Raw genomic sequence first — 27362 nt, 5'->3', positions numbered from 1 at the left:
ACGTCATATCTTATGTTCTACATGACAGGTTGACACTGAATATTGCACTCAGTTATCTTTGCAAAACATGTACTTTTCATTGCAGTTGGCAACACTGTAAACTACACTGGTGGCCTTCATCTGTTCTCTATTGTGGCAAGTCTCTTTCTATACATCACTTCTCAGCATTGTATTTTGCCGTCTACCCTTTTCGTGCGGAATTTGCAGTTCCCCCCCCCTTGTCCAACCTTGCTGTTTCCCAAACTTCCACCCCTTATATTTCTTAAACCTATTGCTATGGGCAGCTAATTTTTTGGGGAATGCTCATCTCTGTTACAGCTCTTTCAATTGGCATAGGTAACATCTTTCACTGCAACTATCATTTTCGGAAGGTTCCCTTGTAAGTTTTTCCTCTTATCTTATTTCCTATTTTTTTTTTAGTTTTGTTTTATTTTAGCAACCTGCCCCCATTTCACTTGATCACTAATATAATCATGTAATGTAATTGATTTGCATCTAAAGATCTGATTTTCTTTCACAAAACGTGGTGAGCTATAATCCATGCGGTTATAGACTTTCGTTACATCCCTAGGGACTAATTGTTTACCGTTGTCAGCTTTGACCAGTCGTAGCCGTGAACGTTTGTTTAGTGAATGACGTATTATTATTATTATGATCTTTTCTTTACTATAGAACGATTTTGATATTGCTTTCAGACTTTTTAACCGTGTTGTGTCGGTATTTAAACTTCGGGTCCCACCTATAACCTTCGTTATTGCATTCAGGTTTTCAGTATCACACAGAGATGAATATATCACTGACTGTAACTAGTGGGCCCTCTAATCTGTAATTAAGTTGTTTTAACAATATTTTTATTATAGTATTCCTTGATAATCATGCTTACACGGTTTATAACTACCTTAGGCATATACATGTTTGTTGTGTTTACAGACTGAAACTTCGGTAATGAAATATAATCTAAATTAGGAATGTATTTCAGTGTGGTTACTCATCTTGTTTGGTTATTTGTAAAGTCCTTTTTTGTGCATGTAGTGTAATTAGGCAGCCTAAAATATGAATGTACGGGGTGATTAACTATGAGTTGTATAAAATGATTAAGTATATGTGAATGGATATGTAAATATATGATAAATGTACTTCATTGTGGGAAGGTATATTACGAATTTGAAGTATGCCATTCCAATGTGAATGAAGGGTTTCATTATTACCCCGATTACTGGTTGGGCGATTAATGCCATAATTTGGTTGCCATAATTTCGGGTCGTCGATAGACATAAGTAAAAACTGCTTGAGTATACCGTCATTGTCCTGAATGTAATTTTTCTCTTTTGTGTTGTCATGATACGCATATATGTACTTACACCTTTGTGGTGTAATCGTCACTAATTGCATGTTGGGGTCTTAGTTCGCCAGATTATCGTGATGTAGTTTAACCCCTAACATTGTGAAACCAATTTGTTAACACTTATATTCGTTGTCCCTTTGTGAATCATAAATCTCCAAAGATCCTGATCGAGTTATTCCTAGGAAACTAAAAGTATAGTCATCGTTCATTAATAGTGATTGGTAGTACCCAACTCCATGATTACAGTTTACTATGATTCCATCCTAAAGTATCCCTCAGGATAGGGACTTAAGGATTCTTCGTGCCTGAAATATTTATATAATTGACCTTGACTTTGTTATGTGACGTGAAATAGTTAAGAATAGATGTTTGCTTATGTGATTAATTTCGTGATAATATGGAATTGGACTTACGTTAAACTCCCAATTTGATTACCACGTAGGTTTATAGACTACGAAAAAAGATTTGATATCTTAATCGATAATGATAATAGTTTCCTTTGAACAAGTGTAAAGAATGATTTAGAAATAGTCGTACTTTTAAAGCAAAGCGTGCAACGACACTTTATAACGACACTCTTGTTTACTGCTGTTTTGACATGTAATTTGTCACATTAATGTCTTTGCCGATTACATACATACTAACATTGTAAGAAATACCGGGCGAATACGTTATTAAATTATTTTCCTACAACAACATATTTATAGACATGCGACAATAATTTTGGACGTGAGTGTAGCTTAAAAATGTGGTTACGTTATTTCCATGACCTAGGTAATGAAGGCCACTGTTCTTAGTTAATTCAAAAACGGCTCTACGAAGTGGGCATAAACGGCAGAATTAAATTCGTAACGGTAGTTGTGGAAACTAGAGACTTCGAGAACTCTATTCACGGAGCATAAGCTAAACATTTGACTTTTTCTTCTTGTCGACTAACTTAAACAGGGTTCCAATTGTCGAGTAACATACAATAAGGTAACAAAATTGACTTTTAATTAGGAATTATAACTATTTTAATCAGACTAACATTCTTACCGCCTTGGCTGGGTTTGGGTAACTACCATTGTGAACTTACCTGGATACAGATCAGGGTCATATGAGTTGGCATGTGTCTGCAATAAACCATTCAAGCTCGATTCTTGGGAATTTAATAGAACAAGAAGTGCCCTCAGTATTTTTGGTTTTTCTCTTCTATAATTCAATATTTCTTCTCTACATCTTTCTTCTCTCTCACTTCCTCTTTCTCCCCTCCCCTTCCATCTTCCCATAGACCATATGATATCCTTCCCTTACTATAACTTCCGAATTGTTTCCTACTATTCCTAAAGTAATATATCCCCCGTATGAAGTTACTGAAATCCTTTTACACTCCATTACCTTCTCCTTCTTCTTCCTCTCTTACCTTCCTCTTAACTCCTCATCTTTTCTCTTAATCTTTAGTGTTTTAAAATTGTAAACTAAAACAAACTTAAACGACGACGTAAGCAGAAGTCCGATATCAAGACGGTTTACGTAATATGCATATGTATTAAATTCTGCAATCGATCTATTTTATTTCATGAGTTTTCTTTCTTACGCTTCAATTTAATTGGCAACTAAGTAGCAGAATAAGTCCCAAGTTAGCTTCGCTACTACATTACAACTTTATCGTACAAGTTCAATGTTCTGGCGTGTATAATTACAACATACACAATTCTACATACATAACACACACACACACACACACACACACACACACATATATATATATATATATATATATATATATATATATATATATATATATATGAATTATGAACAGATCATTTACATGTACCTTGGGCTGTTATACAAATCAAATTGGTGAAAGTATATATTACTATGACAAACTAAGAAAAGTATGCACTAGTTTATGAAGCTAAGACAAGCACATAATTTGTGAAGACAACCACAATTTTCTGCAAATGGTATCGGAGATAAAACGAATACATATCGACATGATACGGTCGATGTGTGGTAAGCACATATAGAAGGGTGTATGCAGCGAGCCAAATTATACCCTTATTTTTTGCTTAGGGAAGATAATTAAAATCTGAAAATATATAAGAACATTAGTAGTCATAATAATTTTTAGACGAACAACAAATCTTATTTGTAAGTAGGCTAAAAGGTTGCCAGATATTTGGAAGCTCTTTACAAAATTTTAATCGATGCTCAAAAGTTTCTATGTTATTGCAGTGAGCACATATATAGTAAGCCACTATATCTAGTTATAGGAGTCGGTCTAGCGTTTCATATTTGTTGTTTACTATAACAGGATCTCTGTTGAATAGTTAACAAAGGAGCGTTAAAGGGGCAGACTATTAAATATTTTTCAAAACACTTTTTCTTTGCCAGTTTTACGTAAATGAAAAGAAATAATGAAATGTAACTTACCTCAATAATAGATACTATTATTCTACACCCGAAAATACGAATCGGAAGAATTTCCAGTGTTGCCATCCATAAAAACTACACTGTGACAAGAATTTGAATTACACAAAAATCTAGCTTATGGCAGCAGCTAGAAAAATGAGCTCAACTGTAATTGATGACTTATTCTGCTGTCTATGTTCCTTGTTAATTACTTCTTAAAATTTGTATTTATTTTCTAATAAACAGTACAGAAAAAATAAATATTAATAAACAGTAGATTTCAAATACAAATATTATTTAAAAAGTAGTTAACAAGGAACATAGGCAGCATGGTAAGTCACCAATTGCCGTTGAGTTCATTTTTCTAGTCGCTGCCATAACCTAGATTTTAGGGTAATTCAAATTCTAGTCCCACTGTAATTTCTACGGATAGCAACAAGGAAAATTCTTCCGATTCGTATTTTTGTGTGTAGAATAATATTATCTATTATTGAGGTAAGTAATATTTCATTATCTCTTTTCACTTACGAGAAACTGGCAAAAGAAAAATTTATAGCTTTTCAAAAATATTTATTAGTTTGACCCCTTAATATTTCGCGAAATATAGGGCCAGTGAAGGTGTTGTACTTTCAATTAAGTATGAAGTATGACGAAGTGTTGTGTCTGTATGTAACGGTGATAAATTGATCTAAAAGTATAAGGTCTAAATTGCTGCAGGTAATCAACCCATAGACTATATCAAGAACTGGTTGATACAAGTGTGGAAATTTAAATCCCCAAAGAAAAATATTAATAGGTGTTTCAAGGTCGATGCAAGCTAAACAAGCAGAGATAACATTGCTAGATACACTGTTCTCATCGCTCGTAAACACGTCAATGATTCTTTTCAATAGTAATGCGTTAGCGTGAATCCCAATATCTTGAAAGTTCATTCCACGTTGTGCCGGGGATAGCACAAGTTGCTCACTTGCCACGCGAAGCAGTTTATAATGCCCTACAAACAACAAAGCTTGGCTAGTGAGGAATTTGTATGTTTGTAGGGGAAGAGTTAAAAATAGAACAAACAAACCACAGAAGGCTAAAAACTTTTGTTTGAAAAAGAAATTTCTACTGATCAAGTTCATATTGGAAAGTTTATGTCGTATTAGAAGAACACGTGTCTTGTGTACTACTATATCATAATTGAGAGTAATGGAGTATTTGATGTTATTGAGCCATTCAATACCCAGGATTTTGACTGAATTAACAACAGTGTATTATGCACTCTATATATCCTGGTATTTGGGATAAATACAGAGCAACTTTGTTTTTCGAGTATTTAATCTTGCGCTTGAAATACTTTGATACGTGGCTAAAAGACTCTGAATATCGTCGAGGGTGTAAATACTGCTCACATAGAGGTATTGAAATAAGAAGCGCGGTAAATTGTGATGTAAATGATTGTAGTCTATCCGCACAGTCTCATGATAGGCTATAAAATCTCTTACGTTAGCTGAAGTTCCATAAATTAAAGTATGGCATCCATGACCGTATTGACAGGGACTAATTAACTCTCCTACATAATTGTGCAAACGACGAGCTAGACATCCGCTTAAGATTTTTAAGTCTGTACATATTTGTAATTGACTTAGGGTTAGGCTTTCTAGGGTTTAAGACAGTAATATTCGTAGAGAGAGATTCTGCTAATGTAAAACATTCTCGATATCCATTGAAGAGATCCGTGAGAAAGGGGACAATATGAATGAAACTAAGAGAAAATTCTAATGGAAGAGAGTCTATTCCAGTTGATTTGCCACGTTTTCCTAATCTAATTGAGATTTCAACTTCATTGATTGTAAAGGGATTGTTTAGATGCTCTTGAGCATTTACATGTAGGATTGGAGGACTAAAACAGATTCATCCACATTCGGTACCTGAGATGTTGAATACAGGTTTCTATAATACTGAACAAGTCGGGGAATTACCTGCAAACCTTCATAAGTTTGGCCATCTTTGCCCTTAATCCAAGAAATCAAATATTGTTTCCCTCTCAGTTGTTCTTTTTGAATTTGTATAATGGTAGCTTCGTTCCGGGACAAGTTTGCTTCGGACCAAAATACCACCCATTCGTTGCAATCACAATAAATGAACTTTCATTTTTTTGTATTTGAGGCCTGACTAGATTGCTTCGCAATTGTTCTTGCATGTTTTCTTTGAGTAGGCTCGAGTAATACTTGTATTGAGTATTCTAAGTCTGGTTCCTTTTAATACATATCTGTATTGCTTATTGTATGTCTGTATTGCTTACTTATTGATTGAATCTCCGATTAGTTCGTTTGTCCCAAAAATACGTAAGTTTGCCCTGATAGCGTGATAGTAACGGAAATAAGATCCGCCATTCCTTTCATATTAAATGCTCATACTCTGTGTCATAAGTATAGAAGGGTTAAAATACCAAAGGGGATTACTTCTCAAAAATTTTGACACTGGTAGGATTATTCTCACAATAAGAGCATAGTGATCGCTAAAACAGACAGGTTTGAGCGTAACGTCTCATATTTGTGTAAGCGACTTATGTAAAGACAGTCCAAACGACTAGAGGATTGGGACATATGAAATGAATGACCAGGGTCAGTGGGTCGAAAGTGACTCCACATATCAACTAGATTATATATGTCTATTATTTACTTGACCTCAGGAATAAAAATTAAGTTTGGAGTCTGGTCAATAGGCTGTAAAACTGAGTTATAATCTCCAGCTAATATACAAGGATTGATACCATAAAATAAACCCTATGCCAAATCAGTGTTCAAGCTACCATGCCTCTCTTGGTTTTTGTGAGAACCAAAGCGGACTTAAACATTATATAATTTGATGTGTTGAAACATCCCAACGGAGATACGTTCATTTCGGTGATCATTAATTGCTTTAAACTCTAGACCATTACGATAGATGATAGCTGTACCTTGCCCATTCTCCGTAAAACGAGAATAACATGGATGATTTGAGAGATAACCATACTCTGGAAGGGCCACTTCTTGAGCGAACACATCAATATCTGCTTTATAAATAAAATCTTTTAATGCTTCTTGTTAAAGAGGAGAGATAAATCAGTTTAGGTTAATGGAGGCAAAACGAAAACTCTACATAAAGATAAACAAAATAGATTTAAGCGAAATGGTACTCACTGCATAAATGTATGAAAATAAGGAAATACAAGGAAAATAATTATAAGTTGTCCCCAACGGAGGTACCAGCTTTCAACCTTTTCAAGGTGGCTTGGGTTCGTGCACCTGAAATTAGTGTAATATCCTGAAGTACGGCCTCCTTTGGAAGTTTTTGAAACTCCAGTAACAGTCTTCTATTTGGAAAGTTTACATTTTTCATATAGAGGGGCACTCAGATCAGATTCACTGGTGGAGTCACTGTTAAGTGATTGCACATTCCTGTCAAGAGTGATGTTTGAATCTGTTACCAAGTGCACGTCAGACTGGTTAACAAGCGCACGTCAGACTGATTACCGTGATCCACGGGAGCACTAGGATCAACTTATAAGTCCTTAACTGACTTTTGGTTACCTTAGCTAGTTGTCCTTTCTGGAGAATTTACTGTTCTTTGGGACCAGGATTAGATGGGGACACTGCAGTAGTTTCGAGAAGGGCAAGAACTTCCCGGTCAGAAGGATGAACTCCTTCCATAGGTGGGTCTTGGCGAATGACGGAATCGTATGTTCTTTCAAATGCTGGAACGTCATGACTTGAAGAAATACCAGGGTTAGCAAAATAAGCAAAGAAAACTCCGTGTAGTTATCACTATGCAAATTCTTTTTCAAGTGGAAGATTATGAGGTATACGAAGCGGTGGCCGTTTGGAACTTCGAACTTGCGAATGAACTTTGAATTGTGGACCTTTTTGCAGGAGCACTCTTGAACAACAAACTCCTGTGAACTGCACAACGCGCAAGCTAGGATTTCACCTGAGAAACTACAAAATAGGCCCAAACCACACACTGTAATAAATGATGGAATATTTTGTATAAGCTTCATTTTAATTAACTTGCCTCTAGTACGGGCGACATATACACGTTCTGCATAATACTGTTCGTCTAGGAGTGACTGCATTTTTCCATAATGAGGTTAAAAACTCGTATTGACCGGAGATTACTAAGTTCCATGGGGCAGAAAGCCACTTTAACGACTGTAATACTGTTGCCAGACAGACCAATAAGAAGTAAATGTCCCTTGTCACTATCGGTGTATTTGACTTCACAATTATTTGAAGAAAGAATTCGTACACACAACACCTTGTTAACTAACTTAATATACAGTTGTTTCCTTGTGAATTCTATTTCTATGTTTTGTATTTGATTAATAATTAATTTTAGTGTGTTTCTTATCCATTCATGTATAAAATTTGAAGTAGGCGGTGACTTACTTGAACAAAATTGATACGTAATGTATTCTCACGTAAGCAACTAATTCTGAATTTTTGTTGTACAACGAACACAAAAATAACTAATAAATAACAAAATATTTAGATTTAAAACATTAAGGAGAAACTGAAATATCATACTACGATGTTTGAAATATCATACTACGATGTTAACACATTACACAAACTTATTTCACGACTTATCTTTTGTTACTATACAAACGGTCAGCGAGCGAGACACGATGTTACTGACACGAAACTCAAAAACGTGTGATACTTGGTCACAACTTCCTCATACAAAGACAAGAAAATAAACTAGTAGTTAGGGAAGATAAACATAGAAGTTTCTATTTCTACACGTGTTGATAAAATTAAAAGAATGTAAGAGTAATTTCTACTACCTTTTCTTCTTTGCAAATTAGAAGGTACGGTAAGGAAGAATTGTGATTTAAATGAAGTCCCTAGTTAAAAACGATGAAGTAGCCTCAATTTGACGAACGTTTCGTGATATTTTCTTCATTCAGGAACTTGTTTTTAAGTTAAAGAAGGAAATCTCTAGTAAGTTATTGTGACAATCACATAATAACGTCTTCTTATGTGATCATTAGTGTCTTGTATATAGCCTTACACAAAATGATTTTAGCTAGCTAATCGTTTGGGTAGAATGTGAAAGGACACCTTAGGTGAGCGGTTAGTGCATTGATCTCCTATGCAGTGGTCCCTGGTTCAAATCCCTGCCAGGTTGAAATGTTTTCAAATGCTTGAATTTCAATTTCAATGCATACTCAGTGTGAGAGCAAGTTCTCCTCCCAGGAAAGAAAAGATGTTGAAAGAGGAGAATTGGAAAATGTCTGTCAATGGAAACAATGATTTACAGACTTATTTCCCGAAGTTGTTCTAGATTAAGTATTTTCATCTTCTTTCAAGCATTTCTGATTCATGCGTGCTCATTGTTTATATTTTGTCTGAAGATACAGTATATAATGAAATAATAAATTAAATACATTGAGACTAGTACCCAGCTATATAGTGTTCATGAGAAAACACGATCTAAACCACAGAGATTCACCTTAGAAAAGAGAACTGTTTCCTTGGTCATCTACTCTACAATCTTACCTTCATAAACACGTAGCTCAGTGCTACCATTTACTGTCACTGCCGAGAAAATTTTCATGTAAGTTCGGTTGCATCTGTCCAGGCGTTTTACAAACTGTAAATTATGTGGGCCCTAAGCAATGGATTTAGAGCACTCAGGGGAGAATACTTTTGTTGGTGGCTATACACATACATTAGTAGAAGTGGTTTGTTATCTTATGGGCTACCAATTATCTACTTTTTAAGGTTAATTCACGACCAAAAGTAGTCCAGTCCCTATTTATTTTGTAAAGAACCATTATTTTTGTGTCATATAGTTTGTAGTATTGACTGATTGTAATGGAACCGAGGGCTTTGGCAACATTTCATATATCACCAGATAAAACGCAATTACTTCTAATGAATACAGTACTTAAATGCCTAAATGTAGTGATCACTTGATATTTTTCTTGTTAGTTCTCTAACATAATCAAGGTAAAATCACATTAGATAAACATTCAGAAGATAAATTTTCGAATTATTTACTAAAACTGATGAGATGCTGCGAAAACATTGTCTTTAATAGTTGTATTGATCAGGTCCTATTAATCACTTGCTACATTACTTGGTTCTTTGATTATTAATTTAAAGGGATTATTAAAGATAAATAAGTTGGAACATCCTTTATCTATTGCTCAGTCCTCAAGTAGTGAATAATTACCAAAGAGACTCACAAGTAACAATAAATTCAGCTACCAACAAAATGTCGGGCTCTTAATTTTACTGTGTTTTAAAGGTGTCTAAGCTGAATAAACAGTTATAAATTTGTAACTTATCTTGAATTAGTAAACTATACATATTTCTTTTTCACAGTGTTTATTATTAATTTATCAATTTAGACAAGAGAGTTCATTGAATTCAGATATAAGATAATTTGTATAATTATAGTGTGAACAATTATAAATATGAAAATTATTTTTAATACGAGTATTATGCAAGTAAAATATTTAAATCGTTTATTATTATTATTATTATATGATCCTCTGCAGCCATTTTCGTGATTCTTAAGAACTATGTTGACGTAAGACTTTTCTGGTAGTTTATATGTGTCTCGTTCATGACGCATTTTATTCTGCTTAGAGGCGAAGACTTTCCGACATTTCGAACAACGATATATTTTTCTCACCTCTCCTCTGCGATTCTTGTGGGTCTCTTCATGTCGCTTCAGATTACGATGATTTGCCAACTCTTTTCCGCAGGTTTCACATTTAAATTTTCTGCTATTCCTGTTCTGTCTACTAGTTGATGCTCGTTCATTCCGTGAGTTTCCTCTGGAACTTCTGGAAATTTAGAAAAGAAATTCATGTATTTTATGTGATTTTCTTGTGATTTTTTCACACCAATTTTATTTCATTTTCTTGTTTATCTATACAAAACAATTATTTAATTAGACAACGCTGGTACGAATTTTGACAGTCACCAACAAAATTGAAACAGAGGAAATTAATGAATTTGAACCCCTTTCTTGGTTGAATCGCATAATGTTTTAAAAATAAAGTTTTTTAAAGTATAATAGTGGGATACATTGCCCGGTGAAGAGAAGAATGCTGTGATCTATTATCTTATTATATGCACGTAATGTAGCTGAATACAGCGAATGTAGGGATGGTGATATATTTTGTTGTATAACTACACGTTAGTTTGCATTAGCTAGAGGCAAGTACCAACATTTATATTAGCTACAGGGGAGTGTGTATACATGAGGATTGTAATAATGTTCTAATCTTTTTATAAAATAAATAAAAGTCAAAACATACCTAATCGTTTTGTTCTTTATTTATCTTTATTATCGAAAGTTGCATCCACTAAATAAATCTATCTCTAGGAGTATTTATTAACCTTATAACTTATATTGCCACAGTTCGTTCCTTTCTCTACTGTAATAATTATTATTCGCACCTATATACACTGTGTACACCGTAAGTAATCATTAACTATATTAGCCTTAATATTCAATATGTTATAGATATTTGATGTACATATAATAGCAAGCTTACATACGTGCTTGTATTTCGGTGTTCTAATCTGTTCAACAAATAAATCAATATTAATTAGTACATTTTTGAACAACTTTCCTTTTCCTTTTTCTTTCTCGTCCGGTTGCTGCAATATTTAGAAACCCTAAAGATTATACTACGTAATCGCACATAAGCGTTATCGTTACATAAAATAGATCCTGAAAGAAGGATTCGTTAAGTTGTCCTGTAAAATTTATGAACTGTGTACCGTAACATGATAAAATTATCAGGTTGTATATATTTGTTTATTTAATGAATAATCCTCAAATCTTAATTATAACTACATTTAAATTTTGTTTTATCGTATTCAGATTACAATCATTACTAACTATATTCATATTTAAAAATTACATTTTAAGAATTCATTAAAATTAAGGCATAGCATTATATGGTAATTTCAATTTATAATAAAATAATGGTCAACTATTATATTGTCAGTTATCCAAAGAATTACAATGTGTCTATATATGAGCCAATTCAAATTAGTATGCGATTCAGAAAAATATAGCATTTGTGTTATTTCATATTCTTCTTCGGGCACAAAAGATATGTAAAAGAAGATTTTTTGAACTTCACAGACAAACTCATAAGTAACCGTGAACATAAATTAATGTAAAATAAAATATTCTCATTAGCATTAACATTGCAATTAGTAGTGACGGTAAAATCAATCAGTTTGCCTTTGCCGCACGCACATGGTCAAGATGTGTAAGGTGCCTAATTCATTCTTATTGTTGAAAAATCATTTGGTAGAAAACTCTCTTTAAAACTAAATAAATGTGCTAGAAGTATTATTATCAAAATTAGGCCTAGATGATACATTCTGCAGTAATATTTTTTTTTAACAATTTGTAGCTTCAATAAGATTGCATTGTACATCGCATTCTTGCATAGAAATTTGCATACTTTTTTATTCATTACATCCTTTTATATTATTTTGGATATTTCTGTCACATCTGATATTTTTTGCGGATTCTAAAATTACGAGTAGAATCGTACCTAGTGTACTAATTATTTCTAAAATTACTTGTAATACTATTTTTACTAAAATAGATTAGGTCCTATTATTATTCGTATTATGACAAAGAAACCTGAGATCACCTCCCGCATTACGATTTTTCTCTTCCATAATAGCAATGTTTCGCAAAGAAGATGATTGGTTTGGTTTCTGTTCGCATTACTGTGCAACATCACTTGGCTCAAAATTTTGAACTATCACAACTAGGTGATACAAACTAAGACCTTCAGAGTGTATAAGGATTTCCTGAAGTATAAAAGGTAAAACGCATGCATATTTGAGGCAATGATACGAGATTCCTCTAGATTTAACAATTTCAAATCATTATAGGCGAAAATCACCAAAATCTTTAATACTCTTATTTATCTTAGGATCATATCGCTTATTTCTAAGGTGTGCACCGCGATTAGCTAGCATGAACTCGTTTTCAAAATTTGCTACTGACGCATTTTTGAAATCAACATAATTACGTGTATTGCTTCTTATAGCTGTAAACCATGCCGAGCAAGGCAGCAACAAAATCTGGGGTAAGATTTTAAGAATACTAGACTTCTTTACACATTTTAAATCATATTCTTCTACTATTTTTTAAGAAAAATGTTTGCTGGAATATCATCAGAGGGTCCATTAAATTTAGTCATAGATCTCATTCCACTAAATTTAAAATGAGTTTTATACTTTCTGAATTTACTAGACGGATATCCTGACGTAGGTGAGGGTTAATATCCAGTAAAAAATCTTCTCTCTTCACCCTCACTCTCTGAGTTAGAACCTGTGTCTTTCTGCATGGGATAGTATTCCCGTGGATTTCCGGCCTATTCACAAAATCGGGTTTCAGCTGTATTCGGTTCAGCATCGGCTACGTCCACCACAAGACTAGGTTTGTCATCTACGGTTGTAGATTTCTTTCTAAAGGTTTGGACTTCTTGTTGTAGTTTCTTAACCTAGTTGGAGTGGTCATCTACTTGGGTCTCTACCACTTAACTGAATTTCTCACAACTTCAAAATCGTAAAGCATTTTTCTATTTTAGCATTTGTCTAAGTTTGGGGGAGGGTCATTTGTTCCAGTCTAGTATCGGTCTCTACTATCTTAGCATGTAACTGCTGCATCATTTGTTGTTCCATTTTGACATTTGTCTCGTTAAGTAGCAATGCAATTTGATCCATTTGGGCATTTCACTGTTGTCCAAGTTGGCGTATAATATCTGCCAAGCTTATTGTTGGATCGGATGCTATTGAATCAATGTTTGCTATTCTGTTATTACGGCTATCTTTATTTTCTTGCTGATTCGTTCTGATAGTTCTCTACACTTTCTTGTTGTGTAATAAAATATAATCCGTTTATCTACATAGATGTTTACAACGTAGAGGAGATAGTTATACTTTTTTCAACCAATCTCAAAGATTTCTGGCCGGAACCGCCAAAAAATTATAATCGATATTGCCATAGTTCATTTATTTCTATCCTAGAATAATTAGTATTCACACCTTTATACACTGTTTACAGCATAAATAAATACTCCTTAATTGTATTAGCCTTAATATTCAATATATTACAGATATTTACGTATACATAACAGCAAGCATACATGCGTCCTTGTACTTAGGTGTTCCAATCTGTTATACCTTCATTATTCCAAAAAACAAGTATATAGATATTTACAATTACCTAGAAACCGAAATCAATATCGATTCGTTGCCGTTGCCATAACGACAAGTAAATTACAGAAGTCAACATAAAATCTTGAAATAATCAACAACCAAATCAATATTAATTAGGACATTCTAACTTACTTTTTCTTTCTCTTTCTTTTCTGGTTACTAAATCAAATCTCATAGAAAATTTTATCTTAACCTCTTCATTGTTAGAAAAAATGAAAGTCACTCTATCACGAAAGTTTGCTCTGTTAAATTTTCCCGTTACAGTGATCTCAATACATTACTTCTCAATTCAATTTGACTACAACTTCAAATATTAAAAATATAATCGCTACTCTCAAATTCTAGATTCAAGAAACAATACTTTTTGTATACCCTCCATATACTATCTAATTGACCTCTAATTTATATGGGGTCTGCGAAAAAGGCTAACCTTGGGTGCACCTACAAGCAGATACAACCTAATTCTTAAAATGTTAAAGGCAAGTTTCCCTTCCTACAATGCGCATGTCCTATAGCCTGTTTTTTTTACATGCACACCAAACAAGGGATTTCCAGCTATTTTCATTTTATAAGGGATATAGATAACTAAAAAGGATTGGTATAAACCTCACTCTTGAAGTAAGTGATCCTGTTTCTCTTTCAAGTCAGATTTCAACGGAACAAGAATTCAAACCCCCGAATTCTGAAAATGGTACATGACTGGTATCCTTTACAAGCCAGCCTTCTCTTTAAGAACTTGATTAATCCATTTTTCCGATAGTGTAGTTTACAGAATCAGCCAAGTTCTAAAATTGTGATCTTCGAAAATCCTAATTGCTATTGAGGAACATAAGATTATATTCCTGTCCACTGTAACTTAAATAAAATCTTTAGTCTGCGTACAAGAATTCTGGTATTCTTTCTCGAACCTTAATATCGGTTTTACATAAATCTATCTCCATTATGAACCTAAATGTAAGTTAAAAATGCCTCTCTAATCAGTCAACTAGAGAACTGGCATCATTGGATCTTTTAAACTCAATCAAAAATCCATTCAAGAAGAAAGAACCATATCATCCTGCCCTGACAACAGGCTCCTGCATAATTAAACCTCTACTTTAATGATTAAAAAAGTTTTTTATACTTTGCAAGTACGAGTCACTATATAGTAAGAGAACAAAGCTCCTGAAGAAAACTTTCTAAAAAGGAAAAATATATTCTCTTTCTGCAGGGAAAGTCCCTTCTTGAGGTTCTGTCTTTCTTGGAACTCTCTATTAGCAGTATATGGCTGTTCTATTAGCCGTTGAATCAGTATTGGAAATTATAGAGAGAGATTACTAAGAGAAACTCTTGTATTAGAATAACAGTCAAAATTAGTTCATTAAATATACATATAATAGGCAATATACAAACAGTAATATCAACAATACTCATAATAATGTCAATAATAATACTAGTAACATAAGATATTGTTATTGCCTTATTTAATCAGCATATAAAAAGGATAATATTTTGCTTAATATTAACCTTATTTAAATTTCATTTGCATTTTAAAATTTCAGATTTGGAAAAAAATAATAGCAAGTAGTTTCACAAAACAATAACGCAACCTTTCGTTTGGAAACACGTGTTTCAGTATGAACCTAGCAGTTGACTATTTTAGGTCTTCGTTATAGTTTTCTGCGTAGGACGGGTTCATTGAGGTAACCGTTTATTAATGATTTTTGAACATTTGTATGTATATATATCGTAAACTAAGTTATAGTGTCCAGATTGGCAAAAAGTACTCTAGAACGAATCAACAAAACCGTATGGAAATTATCACCATTCTTCTCTATACCCACATTTTCAAAGTTTCTGAATATTAAATGTTTCAAAATGTGTCCTTTAAAACTTTTACAAAAGAAGAAATGTCGTTTAGAATCACTATAATATAGTTAAATGCCTTTGGAAAGTAACTCCTTGATTTGTTAATGGAAGCTTATGGGACAGAAAACAATAGAGTGACAATATCAGTGAGAAGTCTGCAATGAAAGATAGCCAGATTATGGAAGATCCTGGTTCAGTTTGAACAATCCACCTGCGTTGCACGTTACCATCATAGTATATTGATCCGTACTTCGGTGACAATAATGCTAAGCGTTAGTTTGCAGAGCCTACTAGGCAACAAAGTACGCCTACAGGATTGACTTGCTTAGAATTCTGATGGTCAGTGTCACATCAAATAGTCAGTCGCAACCGATCATTGCTCGGTTAGTCTCCGTCAAACCGACACCTGAAAATTCCCATAGCCAGAAGTTCCTTTTATCTCGTTTTTCTTCTGATCTTCAAAACATGACTTTATACAGGGAACAAGGAAAGTCACCTTTGTGGGCTTACATCTTCAATTAATTAGCACAAAGGCGATCATGAATTCTATCTTGTACTTTCGCCGGCTGTCTCAATTTGCAGCTTCTTGTTTCACTTCATACTAGGGTTTCAAAAATCCGGGTTTTACTGAAAAAACACAGCCCACCTGGACTCATGTTTTTTTAAGATATGTTGGGGTTTAATTATTTTCTGAATATTTCAATGTCTTTGGGGTAAAAGTGTTAAAATGTTATTTATATTTCAAGATTGTCATTATCACAACTTGCAGCAATTTTCTATTCACTGCTGTTTTGAAAAAAAATTTGCTTCCTGACAGGAAAAATTCTTTCTGTCGAAATAATGTGTCACAAATATTATCGATCATGTCCTGCTGAAATTGATGTTATACTTACTCACTTTATCATCATATTCTTGTAGTTATTGTAGAACTTGTCTAATTTTTTGCATGCAATCAATTTTATTCCTGTTTACAACTAAAACATCATCCAGATTTAGTATGCCTTTCAAACATTTTCGATAATTCTTCGAAAAATATAGAGCTTCATGTTAATCCAAAACGTAGACCATCAGGTTCTTATACACTCTATGGAGTTTTACTGTCAATATTTTTCTATTTTATCAATCTATATCTGTTGGTACGCAATACACAAGTGAAAGACTATAAATATTGTGAATCTCTGCAATTGTCTTAAAATGCCCTCCGGGATAGGAATAGGGTAGGCTATTATTTCTAAAACTTTATTAATTGTTACCTTATAATCAACACATAATCGTATCTACTCATTACAACTTTTTACGACATCATGGGAGATACCCAATCTATTATGCCACTAGCATCCATAGATTTTGCTTCACAAAAACACCAGTACTTCCTATGAATTCTTTTTTTATTTCTGTGTTATTTAGAACCTTAATACTACTTATATATTTCGACTATTCCTTTAAAATTTCCTTTCATTGTTTTAAGAGTATATTCTAACAGGGTTGTTCAACAAAATCATATTTTAATTTATCGTTCACTATCCTTAACGTTAACCACCTTGCAAAATTGTGCTTTTCTAAATATGTATTGTTTTGTAATAAAATGATAAAAAGCATTCTCTGAACGGCTATTGGGGCCGCGGTGACTCAGTAGTAGAGCGTTCACCTCTAGTGCATGAGGTTCCTGGTTCGATCCCAGCTCGACTCACGTCAACTTTGTGGTCGACAAACATCGTGTGCGTGTGTTTTCTCGGGGTTCTCTTGTTTTCTCCCACTCAATATCATCATTTCATTCATTTCTCATCATCACCGTCTTCTTTTGTCTAGCCGGCATAACCTTGGGACTTAAAACGCAAAGGTTTTATTTCATTTTCTCAGCAGCTGATAAGTGAAGTGATTTATGTAACTCAGATTACGGAAATATTAATCATTTGTATCTAAAAAGACATCTCTGTTGCGACAGCCTTGTGTCAACTTTGAAATCGTAGGGATATTCGTTCGAAACTGTGTAACAGCTTTCTCAGGACAACTACTCTCAGTGAAGTTTTTCCTGGGTTTTCCCTAATCACACCGCACAACTACTATGATGATACTGAGTATACAAATCCCCGACCGCTTCCTTCTTTCCCCTTCCCTTGATAACGTGCTCGCCGCGGAATATTATACCTCATACGTGATGAGCTTAAGGCCTTAGACGCCTTTAACATCCAGAAATATGTATAAAATAAATAAAAACAACTTTGTAACTAATAAAATCATTATTACATTATAATGAGATTAGACATACAAAAGATTTCTTTGGATTAGTTGACCTGTTGTTAACTGAACAATTTCCAGTTTTACATATTATTATTAAAATGATTCCGTATTCACTAACTGCATTATTGCTTGATCACTCGTCACCAATTGTAACTGCCAACATCCATTAGCAACAGTAAAACACCAGTTGACAGTGCCGTGATATGAGATTGCATCATGTTACCAGATCTGCCTTAATATGTCTTGTTAATTTTTGTGATAGAGTACATGGATATCTACACATATATAGTGTATTTAATTAACAGAATACATCCCGAATGCTGAATTACATGTGTAGGTCTTAATTCATGTTATGCGTACATTCAACATTCTTTCATTACAAAGATTCCGGTATCTTTTAATAACAAAGAAACAGGTATCTAATTATCTGTCTTTAAATGTAAATACAACTAGTACTCGATGAATCACTTTCTTCCCTACACTCGTTAATTGAGAGTAACCTCAGAAGATTGATCCTTGGTACAGCGTTCTTATTTTCCATCAGACGCTTTCATTGTAGACTAGTTATTCACCAAAAGTTTCACCATATCTGCTAGGGAATGAAATTTTCGAATGTTCAAAACAACTTTTTAAGAGACATCTTCCTAATTTCTCAACATGGGCTTGGGATCGGCTATGGTGGATTTGTATCAATATCAGTATATTAGTGTAATATGCGCATTACTTACCTCACCTTACTGCTAACACTTGGTCCTGTGATTGGTATATCTTCGTCTCCAGAGCTTCTAGACGTAGATGCAGATCTGGTCTGTAACGATTTCGAAAAAAATTATATAGGCAGAGAAAGGAGAGATTCATGTAAAACAGAAAAAGCTCTGAGAAGTCTTATCATAGTGTAGTTATGGACCGTTCCCGTATTATAAAGGAAAATTATGGTGAGCTGAGGTAGTTAGAATTTACACGGGTGCTCATAACTAGGTCCAACAGCGAGAAGGATACAATCGAGTGAGAAAGCACCACTAGTAGTAAGAACACGAATGAAAGTACCTTGAGTAGTGAAACTAAGTGGAGTAATTGGAATGAAATGGCAAAGAAAAGTTAATACTTACAAGTTACCTATTTTTCAAGGGCCTATGGTATAGATTCAAGTTGTATGGAATTGCATATATTTCAACTATTGTTTAGTAAGCCTTTTCTGCGTGGATTTTTTTAGATATATTTGAATTTGCAAAATACAGGGAAATAAGATGGTCGATAAACTTGAGCTTCGTGAAATAAGGAATGGGACTACCTCTCGTTCTCTGGAAATAAAACTAAATTCTACACATAAGTAAAAAGATATAATAATTTATAAAGAACAGTAAATAGTTCCAATTTTGAAATGCCTGCGTTTATTGTTATACAAGGAAATTGAAGTTTGCAGTATTTTGGTAAATGTATTATATATATATATATATATATATATATATATATATATATATATATATATATATATACCATCTGTTTTGGCATATATAAATATATCAAATTCAGCCTTTTCTTTCTCATAAGAATATCGTCAGAGTTGGTATTAATCTGTAACCATGAATATAATGTATTTATTATAACTATTCAAATATTTTCCTTTTTGTTAGTGTTACGTAAACAGATTTGTTATTCATATGTGTAATATTAATCTAAGTACTATCAGTCACTTTGTCAATATCTTGCTTATCAAGTGTTGTTGAATTCAGCTAGTATAAACAGATTACGTATCAATCACGTCAGAAATCAAGGTTACACGCCGTATCTGTTGATAAATGCGGGTATAGTTAATGCGTATTTTTGTTGTCTGTGAGCAGGTGTTCACAAACCTGTTTCTTGTTTACCCTTTGCTACGTGTTATTCACTACACTGAAAAAAGGTCAGAATTGAGATTTGTATATAAATATAGCTACCTTCAAATAAGATAGGTTTGGAAGACTCTAGTGTTAGTTATTCCGGGAAGCTTGCATCCCAATGGCGATCATGGTCGTTTCAGTTCACATGAAATCACAAATCCATTATTAATAGAGATCTTTTATTTTCCCTTTCGAATGAAGATGAATTGTTGTTTATACTATGCTGTAACGGAAACGATAGCTTGTCCTGTTGTGTCAACCACCAGGTACAGACTCGTCCATATGGTGACACGGGTGTTATACGCTGTACACAACATTGTCACCATTACTTGATATTGACATGATTATGTTCTATAATACTTCGGATGATAAAATAAAGCTGTAGCCTTGGGGCCGAGATGGAATTTAAGTAATGAAAATGTAAATAATGTGCAATATAATTATAACAGAAATCGGGGTGAGAGTAAGTTATTAAGGGTATTTTCACCTTTCATAATAAACATGGATAAGTTCACTATTGGAGCTGCTAACAATATTTCTCAATCTTATGCAAGCAGATACCAAGTGTGATAGATCGAAATTCTTGTTATCTGTTTATAAGAAGCGAAACGTTATTTCTCTGAATGAACATCTAATCATGGCCGCTTTCGGTAAAGTTGTAAATTTCTTGCTTTGTGAATTAATGTAAATTATTTGTAACAAAAGATTAGGTGCAAATTGACCATACATTGTTTACGAAGTTTATTTACTGGGGTTGGTTGTAATTACACATTTGACACTTATATCTATTGTTTACAACAATCACATGAGACTGCTATGGGCTATATTGAGAAGGTTTGTGATAGTTACACCATTTTGAAGGATGTCTTACACTAAAGTGTGGTGAAGGATATAATATGGAGTGGATTAAACCAGCAATTAGCCTATGGTCTTTTTCATCATACTCCTCCAAGTAGTCTTGATATCTTTATAGATGCAGTTAAATAGCATATGTTACATCTTAAAAATATTATTACATTTTTAGTATTAACTGGACATGAGAAAAGTGAACTCGAATTAAAAACTTGGTAATCCAAAGCCTCAGTGTTTTCAATGTGAAGGACAATATCGTCTTTCGAGGTGTTAGGTTCGCGTGATTAAAATCTATAATAATAATAATAAATGAAAGGTAAATAGAAGCCAGTATAGTGGAAAGTCAGCTATGCAAAAGATATTGCTCGAAGGGTCTTTAATAAAACATATGGTCAATTTGATATCACCAAGCGTTTCCGTTTCTGCTATGGTCAAACATGTGTGGTCAAAATCCCACGTTCGATCACCACAAATTATTTCGAGGGTTTACTTATAACCTAATGATTCAGTTAATGTAATGGTTCAGTGTTGGGAAGTCTTCTAAAATAGGTAATTCAGAAATGATTGCTGCATTTTCCTGTACATATATACTTCGAGGAACATTTCTCCGGAGTTTGGATTCATGTTCGTTGGTGTCGTTTCTTAATAAAGAATAGTTTATTAACCGGAATAACAGTTAAAAACGTTTTATTAGAGGTAAATATTGATACATTTATTGGACTCAGTGCCGACAATAATAAAATTGAATTGGAGGGCGCTGCCCGCACCATTGAGATTTCATAAGCATGTGTATAAATCGGAATTCTTTTTGGCACCGCCAGTACTTGAGACAAACCTTCATCATTTGCATAACAGAAGTTAGACATTTAGAACCATCTACAGATATTAATAAAAATTTTAAACCTCGGTCTTGAAGTTGGAACAGTGTAACTGATGTATAATAAATATACAAAAAATCTTGTTGTCCTTCCAACAGTGGGTATTCACAACTAACTGGTATTGACTGTTAATCAAGATTTATCTTGCAGTGGGGGTTGTGTTCCATGGTCACAAATGTTTTTCCATGCAAACTCTACGATCTCAATTTAGATAAGAGTGGTTCGGACGAGAAGGATGCTGAGATTAATTTTCATGTTGATTCATCTTTAGCTAGCATCATTGGTGAGGATATGGATTCTTCATAAATTATAAGATCTAGTGAGCAATTTTCTTCCAGGGATTCCAAGCCACGGGAAATGAGCAATGATACTAGCTCCCCTGAAAATTACAGGGTTGCCACCTCTCTTGATTATATAGTCCATTTCAAGTGTTAACGAGTTACCAAATCTGAGAGTCGGAAGGGGGTGCAATAGTTAAATCAGGCGTTTGTGGAACTGATTGATTGATCGATCTTCTTGTGTTATCAGCATGAAAAATTTTCTACATCCGTCCAAACATGGGACAAATCGAGAGAATAAGCAACCAGGTGTTCCAACCAAAGGTCAAAAAGTTTGTTAGGTCATCCTGAATACAGAGGGGAAACAGTGAAGGAGCCAGCGTACTGTATCCAGTGTTGCCATTCAAGGTCAATCGTCCAATGGTACTGATTTACAGAATTTCCCAGATGCATGCAAATTTCCATGCAAACAATTGAATGAGGCTGGAGCTAAGTACTCCATCCTTGGTTACCACATCTCCTATTCAGTGTGGTAATTCTCCAGTGATCTTCCAGATGGCCAAAGAGCTTGAGATAGAGATTTCCATAGATGTTATAGATGGTAATTCAGCACTTCTTGAAACAGATGCAACATTAAGTGAGTATGTACAGAGTTTGTGTAATAAATATCCTATAGTTTTGTAATCGTGTATGTAACGTTAACGATTTTAAATATCGAATAACACAGTTTAAAGATTATTCTCCTATTCGTCATAAAACATATCCAATGTTGGGAAAGGCACAAAAAGAAATGGATGAAATTTTTGATGCTCTTATAGAACAGAATATAATATGTCCTGGTACTAGCGTGCTGTCCTTTTCTTATTTCATGGTAGGTAATAGAGACTGATCCGGAAGACTTGTAATTAGTTATACTGTTGTAAACCAACAATTCGTAGTAAATTCATTGTACACTATAAGAATAGAGAACCTGTTTGCTGAATTTTCTGATGGTGTAATTTTTAGTATATTGGATTCAAAGAAAGCTTATTATACCATCAGACTCAGAGAGGATTGTAGTAAGTTAGCTGCGTTCCTCGCATATCGCGGTTTATTTGAATATCGTTACGTCCGATTTAGAACTGGGAGTACATCTTTTCTATTAAGTACACTTAGACATCTTTTATTCCATGAAAGATCGTAGAGTAACATGGTATGCACATGATGTGATTATAAGTAGCACAAATTTATGTCTCACAAGCCTATATTGGATATAGTAATAAGTAAATTAGAAGAAAATAGGTTAACGTTGTCAGCTGATAAGTGTAAGTCTTTTCAGAACTGAATTTCGTATTTGGAACAAATAATAGAAGATGGTAACATGCATATGGATTCAGTCATAGTTGAATACATATTGAAATTGCCTGTTCAAAAGAATAGGCATGGGATAAGTTCTCTTTGGTGTCCTTCCAAATATTATATCAGATATATTGCATGGTTTCAAGAAGTTTTTGAACCCATTTCGAGGTTAAGATCTACCAAAGCTTTATTCGAATGGGCCGATTAACAAAAACAAGCATTCAAAGAATTCAAAGAGTTATGCAAAAGTTACTTTGTTCTTAAGCTTCCTGATCTTAATTCATGCTTCGTGGTATCATCGGACGATTCACCACATTCTTTAGGGGGAGCCATTTCGCAGTATGATAAGGCTACAGGAAAGGTAGTTTCGCTTCCGTTCTTCTCCCGGAAATTGCGTAAATATGATGTGAATAAACCAAATTTTACATTATAACTTATGATTGCTTTAGAGACAATGCAACTTTTACGAACCTTCCTTTACTCACCTTTGAATTGCGTGTACATAATTTGGGATTATCGTATACAGTAAGAGTTTGAAGAGGGTGACAAATAGGTAGTCTGTTCTATAAATTATTTGAATATAATTTTGCTGTAAAATCTCTTCCTTCTTCATTGAATGTCACAGCGAATTTTATTTCCCGCATACATAGCATAGAAGATTGAGGATTCTCAGGAGGATCTAGTCATAGACGAATAAGTAATAAATATGTTGATAGTAAATGTTTGGAATAAGCCTACTGTTCAGTTATCCATATAACGCACCAGTAAAAAGATACAGAGTTAAAAAATATTATTGATAGGATCAATAACAAGAAGAATGAACCCGAGTACAAGCTTGTAAAATTAATGCTATGTATGAAAACACTAGTTATTTCAACCCTTATAAAGTTTATCTCCCTAACAGTTCAGATAATTGCATCTAGAATTTTCTAAAACTGTAGCAAAGATTTGTTCACGTTATCCATGGGAAAACATGATTCTACAAATAAAAAAACTAATAACTTCTTGCTCTTCTGCTTAATTTAGTGAAAGTAAAAAGGGCAATTGGTTTGTAGATTTAAGAAATTTCCTAACGGGAATTGGGCTTGCAGTGTCATTGGATCTAAGGTAGATACACCATCCGGCCGCTTCTGTTCGATAGTGACTGATTCCTTAACGAAAAGAGTATTTTCAGAAGCTTTTTGGAATCTACCTAGTCAAACATTAATTAGAAAACTGTACAAACTAATGTGTCAACATGGATTTATTCACTCACTGACACATCTTTATGCTGTCTTCTTTCAAATATTTCCTGTATGCTAATAGGACACTTGACATAAGAATTTCACCGTACCATACTGATAGCAATCCCAGTGAATTATCATTAGAATAGTCAAAAACTGTTTGAAAATATTTTTTTGAAATAAACAAACTAAATGGACTCGTAATATTCATTAGGTAGAGTTTTCACTTAATACATCAATACATTCAAGACACCAAAAGTGCCCCATGCACTTAGTTTATACATAGGATGTATATGATTCTTTAGATGTCAAACAGAGAATAGATTCCACTGATGTCAGCCAGACATCCTAATGTAGGGGTAAATGCTCTCAAAAATATGGAACAAGCATGGGAAAGGAGTCTCTATTTTTTATCAAGTAGCAGACAAGGTCCTAATAAAATCACAAGTCCAATCTTTATTATTAAAGAGGCGAAAAGCTTGTGCCATCAATGCCTAGAACGTTATTCCATATTTAAGATCTTAAATCCTAAATCAGTGCAAGTTGTTGTCGATGAGCGTGATATCAGAAAATCTCATAACTAAAAGATTTCGTGAAACCACAATGTCAATCAGTGCTATATTATATAGCGATATAAGTATATTTTGTAAATTCCTAGCAATGTAGTCTCAAAATGTTTTTTGAATTTTATTAGGGAGTTTTATCCTTACATTTAGTTACAATCATTTATCTTGTATGACTCATTCAATTATTGTCTATGTGAATGAATATAATTGTGTTCTATGGATACTCTTCGGAGATAAGACCTATCGGCATTGACTAATTGTTCTTGTAATGCACTATTGTAATTCATAGTCGTAATTTATGTTGTCACTGGATCAAATATATCATCGAGGATCGATTCTGCTTGATAGACGACGCTCAGATCATGGATGAAAGGAGTATTTGGACTCATATGAAATATATCATTTTCTACATTTATCGAATTTCAATAAATATGTACTTATGATATTATGATATGATATAATTAATGTATACATTCATTATGTGTAACGAATTATGGTTAAGGTGCTTCTTTGAAGAAATGAATTCTGAATAGTTGTGAAGATCAATTATGATGACTGATGACAACCTAGTTTCAACTAACCTGAGTAGAATGGTGATTGGATATGGGATTTTGTTTCTTAGTATTGTATATTCTTTTTATATAGATGTAGAAGAGGCATACTTAAGTAAGATATTATGCAGTTTCAGATATTAATACAGACATTTGACTTCACTAATTTATCTTTCATAATAGGATATTGTATCTTTACATATATCCGGTTATACAAAAAATATGAACTATTTTTCCTACTATGAGATTGTGTAACGATTTCAAAATACTATATGGACAGAAGATTGTGTAATAACGTTTTGAAGTCTTATTACAGTTTAGTTATGCAGCGCTACCGTGTTAAAAAGAGAAACTACAAGGTATTGAGTTAGTTAGAGCTTATAGGGTGTTCACAACTAGGTCCAACAGCGAGTGGGATACAAATCCGAGTAGGAAAGCACCACTATTAATAACATTACGATTGAAAAAACCTTGAACAGTAGTAAAAGTAAGTGATTTGGAATAAAAGGGCAAAGAAAAGTTGATAGCTAAAAGTTACTTGTTTTTCAAGTGTCTATTGTATAGATTCAAATTATATGGAATTGCATATATTTCAAATATGTTTAATAAGCCTTTTCTGTGTGGATTTTGATATATATATATATTCAATTTTGCAAAATACAGGGTATAAGGTGGTCGATATAGTTGAGCTTCGAGAAATAAAGAAGGGGTCTGCCTCTCGTACTCTGGAAATAAAATAAATTTCTAGAGTAGGGTATAAAGTAATATTTTAAAAGAAGAGTAAAATGTTCCAATTTTGGAGTACCATTGTTTTATTAAAAATAAATAAGGTGTAGGTATTATCTTTCATACCAAATACTCCTTTTAATTTCACTACTCGCCAAGATCTTTTCAATTGCGTTCTTACTACTACTGGTGCTATCGCGCTCGTGATTGTATCCCACTAGCAGTTGGACATAGTTATAAACAACCGTATAAACTCTAACTATCTCAACACCTTGTAGTTTACCTTTGTAACGTACCATTACACTCTTTAAAAAAAGTAATATTCTTTGTCGCAGTTTGTATTATGTATTTAAAAACACTAACTAAATTAACTACTGTTAATTTACATTATCTAGGCTTACCAAAGAAAAAAAATATAAAATGTAAAAAGATTTCCTTTCTCCCGTGCGACCTTACGGTCGAGTTAGGATTGCGAGTGGTGACCTTTGGTTCTTTGCGCATGACCGCAGCTGACTTCTCCAAGCTCCCACCTTTGTCTGGTAACTTGGAAGGAAGCTGCCCTGTGGATCGGATCATGGTTAAGGATTGCTGTTCTCGTTACGGATTCGACTTGTTGGGAGTGCTTGTGACCTCGCTTTGTGTGCTTGCATGTTTCAATGTGGTCTCGCTTTCCATGCTTGTCAAAATGGAGTTGCAGTGAAACAGGAATCCTGTCGGTTGATAAAGATTATTGGATTTTTCGACGAAATGTTATTATTAATTGGAAAGAACAGTGCAAATCAAGAATAATTTGTGTTATGAGGAGTGAAGTGTTGTTCGAGTTAATATATTACATATTTGAATTGTGAGATTTAAGCAATTTTTCATGTGTTAATGTTAATTGCTGTTTGTTAGTTGTAGCTGCTGTTGCTCTAGAGTGGTTTGACTATTTTTTTTTTTTTTTTTTTGCGAGTGACGTGTTGAAATATATATTTTTTAAATTAGTAATGGAACTATATGCA

General features: G+C 33.6%; 1 protein-coding gene across 1 annotated transcript; it reads right to left on the bottom strand.

Annotated features, from left to right (window-relative positions):
- Positions 1–7323: 7323 nt before the first annotated feature.
- LOC145660802 (uncharacterized) lies at positions 7324–26937 on the bottom strand. Its single transcript, XM_081726214.1, has 4 exons — positions 26818–26937; positions 18798–18877; positions 10270–10562; positions 7324–7460 (listed from the first exon to the last, which is right to left on the bottom strand). Exons 1-4 carry the CDS (start codon positions 26935–26937, stop codon positions 7324–7326), a joined length of 630 nt encoding a protein of 209 aa, XP_081582340.1.
- Positions 26938–27362: the final 425 nt, after the last annotated feature.

The sequence above is a fragment of the Thermobia domestica genome, chromosome 9 (genome assembly GCF_964235325.1).
Source record: "Thermobia domestica chromosome 9, izTheDome1.hap1.1, whole genome shotgun sequence".
In the NCBI taxonomy this organism is placed as follows: Eukaryota; Metazoa; Arthropoda; class Insecta; order Zygentoma; family Lepismatidae; genus Thermobia; species Thermobia domestica.
Note: the sequence above shows the minus strand (reverse complement) of the source record. Positions and strands in the feature narration are given on the sequence as shown.

Excerpts from the sequence above, each read along its gene's own strand:
- LOC145660802 (XM_081726214.1), bottom strand. The coding sequence starts at position 26,937 with ATGATCCGATCCACAGGGCAGCTTCCTTCCAAGTTACCAGACAAAGGT. Across the intron at positions 18,878-26,817 it reads CTCGCAATCCTAACTCGACC|ACCAGATCTGCATCTACGTC; the intron begins GTAAGGTCGCAC and ends AAATCGTTACAG. Across the intron at positions 7,461-10,269 it reads TAAGAATCACGAAAATGGCT|CATTTGAAAGAACATACGAT; the intron begins GCAGAGGATCAT and ends ATGACGTTCCAG.